This window comes from Staurois parvus, unplaced genomic scaffold, assembly GCF_062004578.1.
Source record: "Staurois parvus isolate SC_StPar_1 unplaced genomic scaffold, SC_StPar_1.0 ptg000564l, whole genome shotgun sequence".
In the NCBI taxonomy this organism is placed as follows: Eukaryota; Metazoa; Chordata; class Amphibia; order Anura; family Ranidae; genus Staurois; species Staurois parvus.
This window is the reverse complement of record NW_028318360.1, coordinates 8,626,889-8,647,509: the sequence shown is the minus strand read 5'-3', so window position 1 is coordinate 8,647,509 and position 20,621 is coordinate 8,626,889. Positions and strand designations below refer to the sequence as shown.

The 20,621-nt window shown below is 39.8% G+C and overlaps 1 protein-coding gene across 2 annotated transcripts in view; it reads left to right on the top strand.

The window, feature by feature from the left end:
• The window catches only part of SORCS2 (sortilin related VPS10 domain containing receptor 2), a 1,187,504-nt gene that overhangs the window by 1,045,413 nt on the left and 121,470 nt on the right, over positions 1–20,621 (top strand). For both annotated transcript variants that reach the window (XM_089691582.1, XM_089691581.1), the window contains exons 14-16: positions 926–1,033; positions 15,756–15,876; positions 17,728–17,861. In XM_089691582.1, the coding sequence (XP_089547708.1) occupies positions 926–1,033; positions 15,756–15,876; positions 17,728–17,861 (363 nt within the window). The remainder of the gene's footprint in view (positions 1–925; positions 1,034–15,755; positions 15,877–17,727; positions 17,862–20,621) is intronic.

Here is a 20,621-nt window from a genome sequence, read left to right as displayed (position 1 = left end):
CTCCCACAGTACACAGAACATGGAAATTAAATTTTATTAGTAAATATAAACTGCTAAATACCTTTTCGCATCAGCTGTATATAGCAGTCTTGTGACTTCTATCAGTGTCCAGCAGAGTACTGGTTAAAGCTTGTAGGAGAAATTTTCATTCTCCCCGATTGTCTTATGAGGCTGCATAACCCCTGACCCTCTGTCTGGACAGCGCTGATTGGCCCTGTGCTTATCACATGCACTCTCCTAAGAGAAAAAAAAAATCTCATGCAATACACACCAAACTGAGCATGTGCAGCTTGCCCCCAAGGCTCTGTTCTATCAGCAGATGGATTGGGGACAGTAGAAGAAGGGGGAATCAAAGAAGACAGGATCAAACATCCTTTTTACACAATGCAGAGGATTAACCCCCTAGGTTCCATGATGAGTATAACAAGCATGCTTTACTGCATATACAGACTGATCGTACTGTTGTGGGTTCAGTAACACTTTGAGCCTCAAATGGCCAAAAGTTTGCGGACATCTAACCTTACCACCTATATGGATTTTTTGGATAATATATTTTAGAATCATGGGCATTAATATGTAGCTGTTCCCCTTTGTGTCTATAATAACCTCCACTGGTCCAGGAAGGCTTTCCACAAGATTTTGTAATATGTCTGTTAGAATTTGTGTTCATTCAGCCAAAAGAGGTTAGGTTCATCTCAGAGGTATTCAGTTAGATGGACATCTGGGATATGTAGAGATCACTCAAGTTCCTTCACATCATGCATATCAAACCATGCCTTCATGGAGCTGGTTTCTGTAGAGGGGGACAGTCATGCTGGAAGAGAAAAGGTCCTTCCTTAAAATGTTATCATAAGTTTGGAACCACACAATTGTCTAAAATGTCTGTGTATGCTGTAAATAACCGTTGTTTTTTATCTCTATCTAGATTCAGTGTAGACGAAGGCCAAACCTGGAGTGTGCACAACTTCACCAGCACATCAGTGTTTGTGGATGGACTTCTCAGTGAGCCTGGAGACGAGACCCTGGTTATGACGTATGTCCCTGTCAATTTTATTTTAGATGTGGGTTTTTATTAATACTGTATGAAGAATGTGACTATTTTCGGCTGGTGAATTTAAATGAAAACTGCGGGCATCTGGAATGATGCTAGCGTAACACGATAAATGCAATCAGTTTGGTTATTTATACTTTTAAAAACATCTGATTTGACAACATCAGTGATCAGAAAAGCCATTCTTGAAGCAACTCATGTGATGGTTAACCTCATTTTCCTTGCATTCTATTCTGGCTAGAGAAGGGGTATTATGGATTGGAAACAGCTTTCCATTACACTCCTGTATGTTTTATGTCTGAAGGAGCTGTAAACCTGCTCTTTTCTTTGACTGACATGAAAGGGCCATTCACACCTATCAGATATGGTGCATTGCGGTAATGGACATGTCTTCAACACACTTGTTGCAGCACACCACAATACATAATAGAGCGCTAATGTACATTTTGGTGTGTTGCACTGGAAGAAATGGTGCATGTCCAGTTTGTGGTCCATTTTGGTGTGTTGACAGCCTTTTTGAATGCAAAGGCTGCATTGGCATAACACAGGTGATGCGTTCCATAGACCGTAACAGTGTGAACCGACCCTCAGGTAAACCTTTCCAGAAAGAAGTATGGGGGCTGCCTTTGCTGGCCTCCTTCTGAAAAGGCAAATTCTTTGGCTATTATGCTGAATTCTTGCCTAAAATTCAAGAGAAAGGATCTGTGTGAAAGAGCAAAAGATCCGCTCCAGGTGAGTGCCGAATAACCCCTCTACAGACACGCAGGTGTGATCCGTGATCACAGATGCAATGGAAAAACAGAATGGTTCGCCGCACAAACAGCAATGTGGTGGATGAAATCCTTTATTGGAATCCCTTACATGCAATATGATAAGAACATGACAGGTCCAAGACAGGACAGAGTAGCAGTAGATACGTTTCACAGGAACACATACTTAGTCATTACTCCTTCTGAAAAGGCTCATTCTTTAGCTATTATGCTGAATTCTTGCCTAAAATTCAGGGAAAAGAGAAAGGATATGTGTACCTTGACCACTTTGTACTTTACCCTCCCGAGCACTGCTCCTCTGCTCCCTCCACCTATACAGCCAAAACCAAAATACCCAGTGTCCTCTACATATGTACTTACCTTTACCTTTATATGTAGATATTAGATTCCAACCCCAAACAATTTATTTTTGTTATTGATAGAGTGGGAAGAAGTTAAATAAATAAATAAATACTGCGTTCATATTGTAGAAGTCATAAATACAAAGAGCCCATTGCATTTTGTACAGCAATGACACTGTTGTTGCGGTCTGAGGAAGAGACCTATAGTGGTCTTGAAACATCACTGTTTTCTGTTGGTCCCATAAAGTGTCCTGTCTGTTTATCTAAATATGGGGTTCTGATGATATCTTGGATTTCCCCTCACTTCCTGTTTGTCTGACGCCTGTCAAATAGAAGAAGTGAGGAACTAAAACTTTAGCTGGAGTTTGGGGGGAGTTTGGCGGTGAAGTGATAAACACTATTCATAAGTGTCCAATACTTCTTATAAATAGACTACAGAAAATACCTTTTTTTAAATGATCACATGGCATCCTTTCTCAGCTGCATAAGGGGCTTAGAGAGATGGAGGTGGAGACTACTTGTGGTGATGAGGAAGTGTGGCAGCAGCAGCTTGACTGGAGCACAGACACAGTCCAGTGTAAAATGTAGAGACAGAAACACAGAGGGGCAGCAGGCATAGAAACAACAGTTCACTGATCTTCACAGTGGCAGGCTGGGCATGTGCTGTCAGCACAAGTTGACCACTGGAGTACAGGCAGGCTGTGCTCCGAAGTAAAAGACAAAGTAAACTGACCACACTGGGAAGGATATGCTTCCATGCCCTGGCGTGGTCAGTTTGAAATAGGAAAACATAGGGGCAGGCAGGATCACCAGGTATTTCATACAAAGGAAGCAATACAAAGAGAAAAGGATACTTTTTTTACACAAGTACATGGTAGACATGTATCAGAAATATGAAATGTTGGGGTAACATACTCTTTAATGCCATAGTTTAGGAAGGAGGAGTTATAAATAGTGGTGTTTTCTTTCAAATAAAACACTTAATTTAGCAGTAAATTAAATAATGAAAGTATTTGGATTTTGGAATCTAGAAAATGGTTGTTGCATTGGAAAGGTTCTCTTGTAAGAGAGGTGTTGGCTGTTTCATTATTTGACTTCCCTCTTCCTTTTAGACCATAAGTACGCACCTCCTAATCCTTCATACGACAGTATTAAAGCTGAATTCCAGGTATGCATATGTGATACATAGTTACTTTGGTCCACCTTGGACCAATGTAACTATGTATATACCATACCTGGCCAATGGCCTTGGAAGCTGGAAATCACTGAAGTAGACCCACTACTCCAGTCATCTTCACTTGCTTCTGGGTCCTGTGCTGACTGATTATCCTGCTGTATTCTGAATGATTTCAAAGTGTTCTTTAATTGGGCAAGGCAGAGAGGGTGACATCACCACCCAACCTCATCACCTTGTCCAATCAGACAACACTTTGCATTTATTCATAAAATGCAAAGCATTTTGTGAATGGCGCCGCTGGCCTCTTGTGTTCCTGTAAATGTGGTGTGTACTTCAGTGGATTCCAACTTCCAGGGACATCGACCAGGTATGGTATATACATAGTTATATTGGTCCCAGCTGGACCAATGTAACTATGTATAAAATATCCATACCAGGAGTTCCTCTTTAAATTGTGCATATTATTCCCTGCTCCAGAGGATAATACAGTATAATGTGCCCACAAATCAGGATCACGTTGGGAGAATGCAGTGATCCCATACAAACATAGAAGAACATGAAAAGTGCATTCAGATAGCATTCTTGGTAGACATTAAATTCCAACCCCCCCCCCCCCCTCCGTGCTGTAAGGTAACAATGCAAACCACTGAGCCAGTGTGGAATAGAAACTCTTTATCTATTAAATTGTGCACGTAGTGGACTGGTGAGATGATTCATGAGGACGTTTTTTCTGTCTGATGGGCTTGTAGCAATGTGTCTGACTTTTATTCAAATAATCAACCGTGTTTTTAATATTTTGATGTAATTACCCACTGGAATTTCATATCACACAGACAAAATGTAATTAGCTAATCTCTTTTGGCTATTGTAACAAGCCTCTGAAATACCAATTTTAATAAAAAATGGAGGTGAAGATTACTGCGGCTCATAAGCAAACAAAAGAAAAATAAACTTCGATAATAAATTGCTGATAATTTAGAAGATTGGAAATTTTGACTAGACAATGTGGAACTTTTTAAAGGTTACAGTGCTCCTATGCAATGCATAGGATTGTTTTAATGGCCATACGTTTATTAAATGTCTTGTGTCTATCTTGTTCTGAATGCTATTATCCTACCAATTAAAGAAATATAATATTGATTACTCTTTTGTTATTGTCCACAACTAAATTTGTTTAATCCTCTTGAGCCCCACCCCCCCCAATGTCTTTAGGAAAATGTATTACAAGGTCTTCCCAGTCATATGACCACTGGGATTGGCTCTTACAGTGATCACATGAAGAGGAGAATGTCTTACCAGCTTCCTATTATTATTAAAGGACCAGGAGCTGTTGGTGACAGTGTGATCACAGTCCTGGGGATGCAGGATTAAGGGCTCATGTACACGGGGCGTTTGGAAAACTCTTCTGAACAATGGAAACTGACTGCTGGAAAAAGTAGGTTAAAAAACATCAGTTTAGCCACGTTTGCATACCGCGTTTATGTGCGTTTACGTTTGGAAGCGTTTTTAATAGATAACCTCAGGAGACCTTCCCACATGCCAGAATGCACTGAAAAACAGTAAAAATTTACTATTTCAGACATTTTGAGAGGAATAGAGAGAGCAGAAGCAGAGGAAGCAGTATGTGTTGAGATGACCTGTCTTTTCTGGTTGTATTCACTATGGATCCCATCATGAGCATAATGCGGGACGGTCTACCATTTTTCCCTTCACGCAAAACCTGGAACTGACTGCGCTGGTGTACCGGGTCCATTTGAATACATGGAAACCGCTTTGCATGCATTTCTGATGATGAAAAAAGGCTCTGGACAGCATCTGGATATGGAACAGTTAAAAAACACTTCTAAACACAAACGCCTATAAACGTGGTTAACCACGTTTACAAGCATTTGGCATTTGAAAAACTGGTAAACTCTACTCCTGAACACAAGTTTGGTGCGTTCAAAAAAACGACTATAAACTCAACTGCCTGTAAACGACTGTAAACGACTATGTGTACATGGACACATAGGAAAACATTAGGGAGAGTTCAGGGGCTGCTGAAAAAAACGCAGAAAAGCTCCTGAACGTCAGTTTAGCAACTGCAGTGTACATGAACCCTAAGTGTGCTCCCAGAAAAGTAGTGGTGGCAGCACATATATGTATACAGCCAGGAAAAGGTTCATTTGTTATTCCAATTGTGTTTTCAAAAGATATACTGTACACTTTTTCTCATCTCTAAAATCACATATAGTAATTAACATATTAGAACCATATTTATAAAGCTGTGAATCTGACATTCAAAAAACATTCACAGCACTAGAACAATTGCTCAGGCCTGGAAGAGTCAGTTTGTCCCTCTTCAGGGGGTGCGGGATCGTATGACCACTATGATGCTCAACGAACAGATGTCGAGTATATGCAACGACTCCCAACGTAAATTTTCGAAAATATGGGAACCGTGGTTGCAATATGCCTTTCCCACGCTCCCTCTGGCTAGTATGGGGATGTAATGGCGTTCGGTGGTGGCGCTCTTGGACCCCTGCTTTTTTTTTTTTTTTTTTCTCCCTTTTTCTGTTAGTTTTTGGGTGACAGTGGACAGCTGCCTTTAGTTGTTATAGTCAGAGTTTCATTAATGTTGTTGTAACTTATGTGCCATTGATAGCCCCTGCATGGGCGTACCTTCTGCTTGTTGGGGTTAGAGCACTGTTTCTCTATTATGGGTTTTTTTTTTATCGGTGCAATTGATAGCCCCTGTGGGGGCGTGTTTTGTTGCCTCTGTTTTATACTGATTAAAATTAATAAAAACCATTGAAATATAAAAAAACATTCACAGCAGGTCTTCCACCTGGTGCATGTGTCTTCAATGATCAGTGACTGATCCATCACCAGTGGATGTTTGGTGAAAATCACATTTATTACTTTATAAGTATGTCATTTCAAAATGTATACACACACAGCTTTCTTTAAAACATTACCTGGTGATACTGCCATGATGATTGTTGACCAGGCACTTCCTGTTATAGGGTGACAACGCTCTCTCTCTGTCTCCCAACTGTTCTACTATGTTGTCATCTTGTTACATGTCTTCTACAAGCACACTAAGTAGGCATGGTTAACCATTAGAAAACCCTCCATGAGAAGTAACATGCAGGCAAAGCTGAAATGCTGAACACAGGAAGCTGCTGCAAAAAAGCTGCAGGAAATCAGCAGACAAGCATTAAAGGAAGGTGCACCTGCCTAGTGTTTTACTATACGATTTTTTACTGGATAACAACAATAGCCAATATACTCCGAGGTCTGAGGAAGATGGCATCACCCTCAAAGTGAATACGCTGCGCCCTTGTGAATGGACATGTTTCCAGTGGCATGATGGGAATTGATACATGCACTTGATTTTGTGCCTTTGTACACAATCACTGTGGTTGGCTATCACAATGATCACATGATCAGGAGCCCTCCCTACTGGCTGCTGATTGTCCGCAATAACCAGGAGATGTCGGTGACAGTGCCATCACAGTGCCAAGTGAGTGCACTCCCAGCACAAAACAGACACTGACTCTTCACATATATGCCCTCTCCCTACTGCAACATATACAGTATTCTTCCTGCTGGTTTCAAGGAATTAAACCTTACAAGTTTAAAACTTAAAGTAGAACTATAGGCAACTTTTTTTTCATTTTGGATAGAGTAAGGGAGGGCTAAATCCCTGTCAGTTTGCCATCTGTGTCCTATTGGGGAGATTAACCTTCACTTCCTGTCCCATAGCCAAAACAGGAAGTGAGAGGAAATCCTTGAAAATTAAGGGAATCCCTTGGGGTCCCCAGGTCACCAGAACTAGTGTCCCCATTTTGAAATTTCCCTTCTATTACTTTTCTGGGGACAACCCAAAATTTGGGATTTTCTTTTAATTTCACTTTCAATGGTAATGGTAAACAGGACAAATAGAGAGGATGAATCTCTCTTAAGGGGGCACAGACAGTAATTAAAACCTAATAGATGTTCTAATCCACCTCCACACTATTCAAAACTAAAAACAAAATTGCCTTTAGTTATACTGTAATTCCACAGAATATGTCCCCCAGGGAAGGTAGCAGACATGGACACTTTAAGGGGAAGTTTTCACCAAAACAAAAAGAAAAGCTCAATCAGAATAAAACATTATAATGTTACATAATACTCTATATAGTATATAGCACAGTGGATAAATGGTTAGCACTTCCACCTGTGAGTACTAGGGTTGTTGGTTCAAATCCCAACCACAGCACCACCTGCCTGGAGTTTGCATGTTGTGCCTGTGTGGGTTTCCTCCAGATACTCTGGTTTCCTCCCACACTCCAAAGACATGCTGATGGTTAATTGGATCCTGTCTAAATGGCCCTAGTATGTGTATGTATGAATATAAGTTAGGGACCTTAGATTGTACACCCCTTGAAGGTTAGGGACTGATGTAAATGTGCTATATATATATATATATATGTAAAGCACTGCATAAAGTGACAGTGCTGTATAAGTACCTGAAATAAAATAATAAATGAAATAAATAGCTCTTACCCCAAAGAAGCCTCAGCTTTTTTAGGTTTCCTGTTCCTTTGCCCAGCTATGTCTCTTCTCCCCGTCTTCCTGGTCTTACAGGCTACACTGAGAGCAGTCAAATCCTGTGAGGAGGGAGCAGGTGGTGTAGCTTACCAGCGCTGTGTGTGTCTCTTGACACACACAGCCTGGCTCAGAAGACTCCAGAAGAGGAGATTAGGGAATAGTTTTGAGTAGTATCCTTAAGCGGAGCAGGTAAGTATAACCAGGAGGGGCATGTCTCCATTAGCTTACCTTTAGTGCAGCTGAGCCCAGAGACCATTCCATTCTGCGGGGATCGTCGGAGGGGGTGTCACCAAGTGTTACTGCATTGGGTGACACCAACCCTGGGGACGCCTCTGTATATAATGAATTATTGGGGATAAGGGGGGGGAATGCACAGGTTGATATTTAATCGAGGCATCTTTAGCTAAAAATCATTGCAAATACATGGATTTCCATGCTGACATGGTGCTCGTAGCATTCCTTTTTTTATTCTCTGTTTTTCATGACACCGCTGTTTAATTTTTCTGGAAATTGTATGCAGCGTTATAAATACAGGGGATATGCACATGGAACAGCAATTAATGAGTTGGAAAGAACAAAAAAAGATCTGCTTCTCTCTTTCAATTCATTGGACCTTGTGCAAAGTTTTCATGTTTTCATTAAATGATATGAAGCTGCTGAGCCTGTTAAATGAAGCATTTTAATAAGTGGGAAGTGATAACTTCACAGAGAGGAGTTTATATCTACAGTGACAGAATACACTGAAAATTCCTTTGACAGTCCTTCGTAGCTCAGCCCTTTTTAGAAGATAAATGTAGCGGGCTCACCTGTAATGCTAACAGATGTGTTCAAAGCTTGGCATTTTTCACAGGAGTTCCTCTGCAAAGTAACCACAAGTTTTTAATATTCTTCAAAGCTTAGGACTTTTAATTCTAACATTTTTCCAAGCGATTGGAAAGAGCGCAGGACTGGTGTTATAGTGCCCCCCAATGGTAGAATGACAAAACGGCTCATCAATGTAAATATGTTTATATCACAATCACCATGTTCAGTTCCACATGTTTATTTATATATATTTGTAATGCGTTTGCAGTCTGTTCGGTTCACATTTGTAGTGTGTTTGTGGTGTGTTTTTTAATCATTATTTATGCTTTTGCATTTGCATTGCATTTCGGTACATTTATGTGCACAAAAAAAAAATTCAGCAAGCTGCACTTTATTTAGGCCAGTGTTTCTCAACCTTTTTTCAGGCAAGACACCATTTAAAATTATGGATATTCCCAAGACACCCTTTAATATTCTGCGCAATCTTAAGGCACCCCATTATACAATGTAAAAAACTATTCTACACCCATCCAGTACACTCAACGTTATAGGAGATTTATTCTTTCAAAGCAAATACACCTTTGTACACTGGTACCTACTAGTATTCCAGTGTATCTCTCTGTTTCTTTCCCTAGGTCTGTTAATGTGACTCTATTGCTGAAAGAGAGGGGCAAACAAGGATGACATGCATGCACCCCACGTCCTCCTTATCAACTGATGATGTCATTGGTTGTTAGGATGCTGGCAGCTAGAACGTCATAAAAGTGCACCATGAAAAAATGTGGTTTTGTGTACTAAAAGGCAGGATTGATCCACCTGCTGGCTTGTATACCATTTTTGGGCATTTTGCCAAGGCACCCCTGAAGAAGCCTGAAGGCACACCAGGGTGCCTGGACAACCTGGTTGAGAAAGGCTGGTTCAGACGCACATAAAAGCATTGTGATGGTGTAAACTAGGCTCACTGAAAAATATTCATTTTTCTTGCATATGGGTTCATAATGCATTTAAAAACGCATTTGGCTGCTTTAGCAGAAAGGGGACGGTATAACCAGATGGTTGGGACCCAGTTTTACTGCTCCCTGACTGTCAGACTGAATACTGACATGCAGCAGCTCATGGCTGAACACATGCTGCAGTTGTGAGTTTGTGTTTCAGGGCCACAAGCAAAAATGGAGCAGCATGTTATATTTAGCACCGCCAAATGCCACCCATGCATGTTTATGAAGTCGTGCTGCAACCAGGGGTGGACTGAGCATTGGAGCACTCAGGCACTGCCCGAGGGCCCGGGGTCAGTAGGGGGCCCCATGAGATGCCCCTGGTACCTTTCATTGGCTTTTTGATAGGCTTTTTTGGGTGTGGGTGAGCACACAGGGGCCCCATGATCCCCTATTGCCCGGGGGCCCCATGAGTTGTCAGTCCGCCCCTGGCTGCAACCGCATGCAATTGCAGAATAGTAGTGCAGCATTTATAGGGTTAAATCAGGTGGTGTTATATCACTCTCCTCACTGCCTGTCAAATGCCCTCTGAAAAGCAATCCAAACGTAGATAGGCACTGCACATGTGAATAAGCCCTTAAAGTGTATTATTTCCACTTTTGCGGCAAAACTGGGATAACATTTACTTTATAGGTGTTACATGTTCTTATTCACATAGCATATAGCAATATTTAATATATTTTACATTTTAATGTGTTTTTTTTTTTCTACTAAAAACTCCAAAACTGAGGTTAGTTAAACTGAAGAGAGTTAAAGTGTATCTAAACCCATAACCTACAATGTAGTATATTGCAGCTTACTTTGCATATATTGCATTGGTGTGGTGACTGCATTCATTTCCTTTTTCAAGCTTTTGCTTTATTTTTATCTGGTAATCCTGCAAATAACATATTTTCTGTCCCTGAGTGTCTACGTCACTCCTCCAATGTATCTATGGTTGTCACCCTAGGCTGCTGTCCTGATATTGACCTCAAATTTGTCCATATCTTTTCATCTCCATTACTTGGGGGCAGGGAGATTTGTAGTTTACAGGCGATATCTAGTCAGTAAGATATTCTTCTGTGCAGCTCACAGGAAGTGACGCGAACACAACATTTCTAGCAAGATCAATAGGCATTTTTTGTACTTGCTGAAAATGTTCTCAGCTTGAAAAAAAAAGAAAATGAATCCAGCCATCACATCTATTAACTGTAAGCTGTAATGGATTGGGTTTAGCTATCCTTTAATATTCACCATAATTAACCCCGTCTGTACAGTGCTGACAGATGCCATTATCAGTTGTAAACTAAATTTGAACACTGTCTTTCCTAACAAAGGGTTAAAGATATAGAAGCTGGTCTTCTCCATTGTATGTTAATGATGGGAAAGTCAGTGTGTCCTCAGTGTTTGTATGGAGACAGACTCATTTTGAAAGTGTTCAGAGTAGATTGCTGTCTGCTTGAGGCCTATTTTTGTGAATTGGAACACAAACCAAATATACATTGGGGTGTTCTCAAATGTGGCTGCAAAAGTTTAAATACCCCTTTAGCAATTATTGTTAATGGCTGATAGAAAAAAAGTGTTGCTGAGCATGTCACAATCTAAACATTCAATCTATCTGATCAAATTTTAAATAATGACCAACACACTTTTGGTTTAGTTTATGTTGACTTTTTCCCCTTTAAAAAAAGCATGTAAAGGGGAATATGAGCACCTTGTTATCACTAATGGTTTATATCAGGGTTTCCCGACTAGGGTTCCTCCAGAGTATTCTTGAGCAATGAGCAATTTTTGCCTCTCATAAGTTTTCGTTTATATCATCGAGCTTTATAGCTATTTGTAGGAGATAATTCTTCCCAATTACCACAAGTGTAAGGAGTATTCTTCCCACTTACCATCACACTAATGTATCAGGAGCTGTAGATATAGTATTTTTAGTAGGGATTCCCCAATACTGAAAAGTTATTTCCAGGGTTCCTCTGTGTGGAAAATGCTGGTTTATATAGTAAAGGGTTAATATAAAGTAAAATATAGGGTTTATGGAGTTAAAATGGTGCACGGTTGTTCACTTTTTTGGGCATGGCAAATGGCAAGTGGCTAGCTTTGCCTGTTGAGGAAAAAAGGGTTTAACTGCTGATTATGGAAAGTTTTCTTTACAGTAAGAGCTGGGAAAATGTGAAATAGACTTTCACAAGAGGTAGTTCTAACTAACCGAGTACATTGTTAAAAAAAGCTGACAATTAAAAAAAAGCTGACAATTGATCTAGTGAGTATCTTGCCTTAGGGTATCAGGAAGGCATTTTTTTTTTGCTGCTGGAGCTAGTTGAACCATGCTTTATAAAGGTTTTTGCCTTCAACTGGATTAACTGTGTACATTAAAAAAAAAAAAAAAAAAAAAACTGTGTACATAGGGCTCTATGGATGCAGGGTGGTTTTTTTTATTTATTTATTTTACTGATTGTTGAATTTGATGGATATGTTTTTTTCAGCCTGCCTAATTGTGTATCTATGACTCAACAGAAGGCACCAGGCAAACTAGACAGATTGGACAATTTTCAAATGTATTCCTTGTTTTGTGCTGATGGGAGAAACGTCTTTGGGGTTTTAAAATATCAGTTGATCAGTTTCTTTCCCACTTCAGTCCCTTCATTCTCATTTACAATTACAACAAAAATAAATGTAATGATGATCAAATATAATTTCTAGCTGACTGATTTTTTTTGCTTGATTTTTCTATAAAACATTTTTATCATATAACCAACAGAAATTAGTGGCTGCTAAAATAAAAAAAAATAAAGAGTAATTTGTGGTTATGTTTACAGGCATAGACAAACCTTGTAAATCCCCTACTCTTGTACAGTCTTTTGTTATATCCACGATGCCTAATAGGAAATGTTTATGGTGTTGCCATCACAGAAATGTAGACTCACGAGCAGGGGTGGACTGACAACTCATGGGGCCCCCAGGTAATAAGGGATCATGGGGCCCCTGTGCCTTGCCCACACTCAAACCACACTCAAAAAAGCCTATGAAAGGTACCAGGGGCATCTCATGGGGCCCCCTACTGACCCCGGGCCCTCGGGCAGTGCCCGAGTGCCCAAAGGGTCAGTCCGCCCCTGCTCACGAGGCTTCATTTATCAAATTATCTGAAATAAGAGCTGCCTATATTGCTTCATACGAGGGCTGTACTAAAAATAATGCAAAAGTGGGCACAACTTTTTTATTAACCTAAATAGGTCCTTCAAATTCCACATGTTGGTAGAGTAACTCTTCCTCTATAGTAACTCTTCTTTTTAATTGCAGGTAAATAATGGATTCCAAACAGAAGCAATGTGCCGTCATTGCATTTTTGATGAAGGAGGGGTGCAGGCTGTCTAACATCAATAGAAGGCTACAAAATGTTTACGGAGATGACACCATTGAAGAGTCATGAAGGGCAAGGCATTGCATTTCTCAATGGTGATATCTCCATAAACATTCTGTAGCCGTCTGTGGATGTTGCACAGTTTCCACTCCTCCTTCATCAAGAACTCAATGACTGCATGTTGCTTCTACTAGGAATCCATTATTCACCTGCAATTAAAAAGAAGACGAGTTACTATATAGGAAGAGTTACTCTACCAACATGTGGAATTTCAATAACCTACTGTATGTAAATTAATAATAATAGTTATGCCCACTTGTGCACTATTTTTGGTACAGTCTTGTATTAGCTCCTCTTTCCATCATAAGGTTAAATTATGGCTGTTGGTTCTTGACTATGTACGTATCTGACCAAAGAACTGGGCTTTTTGCCAATATCAGCAAATCCATTTGAGAATTAAAGGGATAGGTCACCTTTACCAAAAACCTGCCTATGCAAATAAGGGGTGTCTGTAGATAAAAACAAACTGCAGCTCTGACTAAAGTAGAATAAAGCCCTTGCTATAGGTGTAGGTCATTTACATACCTCCTGAAGGCCTGACTCGAAAACTCCCAGGGTGTCGTTAGGTGAGGCCTAGTCATTACTGTTCACCTCCACCATCATAGGAGCGAGCTCTCAGACACTGAGCTCAGAGCTACTACATCACGGGAGAGAAAGAGCATGTGAGGGAGTTTGATTCAGAGAAAGAGCTCACTCCTGTGATGGTGGAGGTGAGCAGTAAAGACTAGGCCTCACTTAGCAATGTTCTGGGAGTATTCCAGTCAGGCTTCATTAGGTACATCAATGGCCTACACCTATAGCAAGGGTATTATTCAACTTTAGTCAGAGACATACAGTTTGTTATTATCCACAGATACCTCCATAGCTCCCAACTGTCTCTGATTTTCAAGGGACTGTCCCTCATTTGGAACAAAGTCCCTCTGTCCCTCTTTCCTCCTCATTTGTCCCTCATTTTGGTCTGATATACAGTTGTGTTCAAAATAATACCAGTGTGTTGAAAAAAGTGAATAAAGCTCAAAATCCTTCTAATAGCTTTTATTTCCATACACACAAATGCATTGGGAACACTACACATTCTATTCCAAATCAAAACATGAAGAAAAATATATCAAATTTATGTTGTTTCTCTAAACAAAATTGAAGAAAAGTGAATATTAGACTGTTCAAAAAAATAGCAGTGTTTGTATTCTACTTTACAAATTCAAACATTCACTATATAAACTGAAAAATGTTTAAAGATTTTGCTTTCCTTTGAATCACTTAATGAATATTTAGTTGTATTAGCACTGTTTCTGAGAACTGCTGTACATCTGTGTTGCATGGAGTCACCCAACTTCTGGCACCTGTGAACAGGTATTCCAGCCCAGGATGATTGGACTACATTCCACAGTTCTTCTCTATTTTTTGGTTTTGCCTCAGAAACTGCATTTTTGATGTCACCCCACAAGTTTTCTATTGGATTAAGATCCGGGGATTGGGCTGACCACTCCATAACGTCAATCTTGTTGGTCTGGAACCAAGATGTTGAACATTTACTGGTGTGTTTGGGGTCGTTGTCTTATTGGAACACCCATTTCAAGGGCATTTCCTCTTCAGCATAAGGCACGCTGTTCTTCTGAACAATGTCTGGAACGACCCATTTTCCTCAGAATTTCAGAGAGAAATGCACTGTAACCAGCATGTACAACATTTGTTGCCTTCCTTCCTACATAAGGGCAATAGTTGCCACCTGTTTTTCAAAGAATGAATGACCTCACTAATAGAACTCCACACTGCTATTATTTTGAACATGCCCCTTTCAATTAGTGATTAAATTACACAGAATCAGCAGCATGCATGTCATGACTGTTGGGTCTGTTGGATTTCTATTACTCTCCTACACCTGCTAGTAAATTATTTGCCATGTAGAAATAGAATTTCTACCAAAAACAGTGATTGATCAGGTTAGTGATGTCTGACTGCTATTATTTTGAACACAACTGTATATAGTTTTATATAAAACGCACTATGTATCTATCAATAAGTATTTTACCATGTCAAATCTTTCATCCAATTTCTAGATTGCTGCATTTGGTTATTTCCAAAGCCAGTATAAAGAAATATTAGTGGTCAAAACACTTCTTGTGGGATTACCAACAATTATTTTTGTGTAATTATTCTTTAAGGGGGGGATGTGACAGGGGGTGTGTATAAGCCAAATACTTTTGCTAAGAGATGTCCCTCATTCCCATCTCAGAAAGTTGGGAGGTATGGATACCACTTATCTGCATAGGCAGATTTCTGGTAAAGGTGAACTAGCACTTTAAAGAGAATATTCCCATAGAATGTCATGTCTAAGCAAGCATGCTGTAGACAGGCCCAACCTGGGCAGAAGGTTCACCTTTCTCACTTCACACAAGGTAAAGTATAAGGCACTGTACAAAGATTACCAAATAAGTTGGGCAATAAAAGCCTATATACAAACTATCGTATACTATTTGTAGAGTTCATGATTTTGCTTTAACTTCTGCATTACATATTAAACTACCTGATCAACACTGGCAACAAAGGCCATGGTTATAATTCACGCATGTTATATAAAGTTCTATTTTTTTGAGTTCTTTACATGTAATATGTCTTTTTTCTTAACTTTACAGAGTGTTTGGGCATATCAGTTACCGTTCAGACTGGGAATTGGTAAAAGTTGATTTTAGACCCTCGTTCTTTAGAGAATGTACAGAAGAAGACTATGATTCTTGGAACCTCTCCAATTCCCAGGTATTATGGTCATTTACCAGTTTAGAAACATAATATACTTTGTGATTTGGGTGCTAAAGTATTTGGTGATGTACTGTGTGAAATATTTTATAAATGATTACGGTATATTTTGAATACAAGTAAGTAGCTGCAGTTTTCTGCAATTACCATATCCAGAGTCCCAATTAGTAAAAAAGTGACTAATTGCTCCAATATGTCATAAACACAGACATGTCCATCAAATATTTTTTTTTCATACAGTAGGAGTGAAGAGTACAAATATGCAATTTAACAATTAATGTACAGGTAGAGGAAGGTGTATGAGATATATATTTTAATATATATAATTAAATTTTTCATTAAATTCTGTTGGGAAATTTGTACAGCAAATGATGTATTGCAGTGGTCGCCAACTCAGTAAATACAGCGTGCCTTAAGTACGGCCATTCACATGCCCAGTGGACTGAACAGTAAATCAGATTTTGTAAATTTGTCAGTATAAATAATACTTCCCTTGTGACATTACATTGCGACAGGAAAATATCAGCTGTTTCAGGAAAATGTTAATGCAATGTTAAGATAACATCAAGCTGGGTTTCCATTGGTAAGACAGCGACATTATTACAAATTTACAATCGGTAAAAAAATTCTGAATGACATTGTGTCATCTAGAGCATCCTGTGTACTTGTTTGGACCCATAGATTTGTGGGCAAAGGGAATTTTTTTTATTTATTAACTGACACAATTCCATATTTAGTAATATTTTTTGTGGTGATCATAATCAGGTCAAGGAGACCTTAGCATTTATATTAGAAGGTTGGAAGGCTGCCAAGTCACTAGTGTGAGAGAATGCAAAGGATAAACTGCCTGAGAAACAGCTAGAAGTCTAATGCAGTGCTTCTGCTGGGGAATTTAAGGATGATTTGCTCCTCAGTGCCTGCAATTACAGAGTTCAGTGGAGGCCATTATGGCTTGATAGGGATATGTAAATATTTTAAAGTCCGTAGCCTTGCCGCAGACTAATTTAGGTCTCATTTAAGCGTACACAGTGAATTGGTCATGTCTATAAACCCCATCTCTGGGCAAACAAAAATGATCTCTTGCAGTGCGGTTTTGTCCAAAAAAAAATATTTGATGGACATGTCTGTGTTTGACATATCGGAGCAATTAGTCACTTTTTTACTAATTGTTTATGTCTAGGGGAACAATAAAAGGAAATATTCTTACCTGATCCTCTGCTCCATCCCCCAGCTAAACCAGTCCCCACAGCTTCTGCTCCTCTATGCTTTAGTGGTCTAGTGCCCTGATGTCTTTAAGACCAGAGCAGATTCTATAGCCCTGCTCTGGACATGAGGACCCAAGGCACAGTCCACTGCCAGACTGTGGGGGAGCGCTGTCTGCAGGTGGACCAGAGGATCAGGTATGTAAAACTTTTTCTCCTCTCCCCTGAACAAAACAACCAATTATTTTTTTTTCTGCCCAGAGTTGGGTTTTAAGTGGAATGCGGCAGCTGCATGGACACACCGATATAGTCCAAGTCTGACAACTGTGTAGGTAAGGTTGAGTGGCCCTAACACAGACTTTCCTCTAATTAATTACAATGAACATATCTAACTTCAGCATTAATGTGGCAGGGGATTACAGATCACTGCTGAATTGAGAGCTCCTGAAAATAATGAACTGCTTGTTAAAGTATAGACATTTTATTGGTTCTCTTTACTGCCTCCCATGTTGGGGCATATTATTAAAATGCCTCAATTTTTCATTTGTTGCACAATGCAGAGTAATACATTTTTAAAGTTTGATGTTTGGAAAAGCAGCTGAGATATGTATATAACAATAATGCAGTTTTCTATGCAATGCAAATACAGGGTGAACATTGCATTATGGGCCAGCAAAGAAGTTTTCGCAGAAGAAAGACCTCATCATGGTGTATTAAAGGAAGAAGTTTCACATCTGCACTGACTTCAAAAATCTGTCAGTGTGAAAGCACTGATTTTGTCTGGTATGTTATCCAGCTTACTTTACTAAAGATCTAAAAGTAGAACATTCCCTGTACAGAACTGCTGCATCGTGATCAGTTGATTTATCACTCACATTAGAAATTGTTCTGAAAAATGAGTAAAAGTGCCTTTAAAAGTTACCTATCATTATAACTGATAGGTAAACCTCTTCAACCTAGAGTTTTTAAAGCTAAAACTTTTTTAGTTTTGCATAGAGGAGAGAAGGGTTGAAACCCTATCAGGTATTTTTTTTAAGAATTAAAGTGTTAGTAAACCCACAACAGTAAAATCAGTCTGTATATGGAGTAAAACATACTTGTTATACTCACTGTGAAAAATAAGGGGTTAATTCTCCGCAATGTGTAAAAAGGATGCTTGATCCTGTCTTCTCTGATCCTCCCCTTCTTCCAGTGTCCCTCTCTTATGTCCTGATATAACAGAGGCTTGGGGGCAAGCTGCACATGCTCAGTTTGGTGTGTATTGCTAGAAAGTTTTTTCCTTGGGAGAGTGCATGTGATCAGCTCTCCAGGCAGAGGTCAGGGGTCCTGCATCCTCCCACAGGATAATGAAAACTCATCCTACAAGCTGTAACCAGTGTTTTGCTGGACATTGATAGAAGTCACAAAACTGCTCTAACTCCTGATGAGAAAAGGTATTTAGCAGTGTATATTTACTAAGATAATTGCATTTCCATGTTCTGTGTACCATGGGAGACCAGATATAGTGAGTGCAGGGTCCTGGGTTTAGTAACACTTTGATGCCTGAAACATTTCCATCATTAAAGTTTCTCTAAAACCAGATTTATTTTTTAGTTTTAGTAGGGCAGGGCTTAAATCCCATTGTAGAGATTTCAATTGACAGCAGGAAATTAGTGGAAATCCCTCCAAAGTGATTGGAATCACCTTTTAGTCAGTTGTCCCTGGAGTAGATATCCCCTCAAATCTTATTTTAGCGACAAATATAAAACTTTGGATTTCTCATCACATTCTGTCCCGCTAATAATGGAAACCAGGGCAATTACAGCGTTAAGCTTCCCTGCAAGGTCACAGACAGCAATAAAAACCTGAGTGCGCAAGAACGAAAGCACCAAAAACAGAACATACTGTGTAGATTCATTTTTTTTTAGATTTTGTATCTTGAAAGACAACATGTTTTGGAGGTTTCAGGGGTTCCCCCTTTATCAGACTTAAAGCCCAACTCTGGGAAATCTGAAAACTCCTCCTTGCAGTGCTGTGAGGGATAACTCGTTTAGTCTCGGGGAGAGGAACCTACCCATTCCCCCGCTCCCCTGGCAGATGGCACTCCTCATGCACTGGTGGTGGACTGTTCTTCATTGTCCTTATGTCCACTTCAGGGTTATAGACCCTGCATTGGCCTTGATGATGTCAAAACCTTAGACTACCAGCCTGGAGGAGCGAAGGATTGGGGAAGTAAATCTTCTGGAACATGTCCTTCAACAAGCTCAATGAGAGATAATTTTTAGGTTTCCCAGAGTTGAGCTTTAAAGCTTAATCAGCATCTGCAGCAGTCATATTACCCTCTTCACACCGGCCATACGCATATATGCGGCCTTTCGGTGGGTGGGCCTTAACACGGAGCGGTCACATATATGCATACCAAAATGTAAACAATGCTGTGTAAACAATGCATGAGCCCTGCGCACTCCTGGAACAGTTACCAGCGGCTACTCTCGATTGGGAACTGTCTGATTATGTGACCGCTGTGACAGCCAGTCACGGAGGTCATATGACCGAAATGCCTACTTCCACCTCCTGGCATCTGAAGCCTCTTAAAGGGCTGGGAGGTACCAGCAGGAAGGGGTTAATTACCTCTCAGAATTCCTTCAGTTTTAATAGTCCAGTACATGCTTCATTCAACAGTACTAAGTTCGGTAATGGGGACCTTTTGAACCCTGACACATGATAGCTTTTATTTGACACAAGAGTCTAAATAAAGGTTGGTTTTCACTACATGCATTCCAGTGCGTTTTCTTTCAGCAACCAAAATGCACAGAGAGCAGGTTATATGGTTGTCAATGGCATAGTTTATATGTGCTTCCAGTTCCAGTGGTTTCCAGTTCCAGAAAAAAAAGTAGAACATGCTGCATTTTTGATGCACAGAACTGTACTGGAACGTGGTATATATCAAAAACGCACTGGAACGTATACAAATGCACCAAAATGCACTGGAATGCATAAAAAATACACTGAACCACAAATGACCAAAAAAAGAAGGTAAAAAAAGCATCTGGAATGCATAAAAAAATGCACTGGGACACTTAAAAAAACATGCATGCAGAAACGCATCCAGACTTGGTTTCTACGGTGTGAACTGGCCCTAAATCAGAACATTATATGTACTGCTTTTGGTGCTTTCTTCCTTGCATGCTCAAGCCATACTTGAGCAAATAGCTACCACACCCAAAACAAAATTCAAAGCACTACCACACTCAATATAAAAATAAAAAATTAGTCTTTAGATGCACTTTAATGAGGCAAGTGTAACTGTCATAATTGATTATAATCCAAAGTGACAAAGAAAACGAGAAGCGCACCAACCTAGCGCATTACCTCAGTAACCAAAATGTATTAATTATAAAATGATACTCACAAATAGCGAATAAAATCCCATCATGGGGGTAGATGCTCAGTACAGCTGACGCGTTTCGAACGGCATCCCTTCTTCTGAGCTCTGATGAAGAAGGGATGCCCTTCAAAACGCATCAGCTGTACTGAGTATCTACCCCCATGATGGGATTCGCG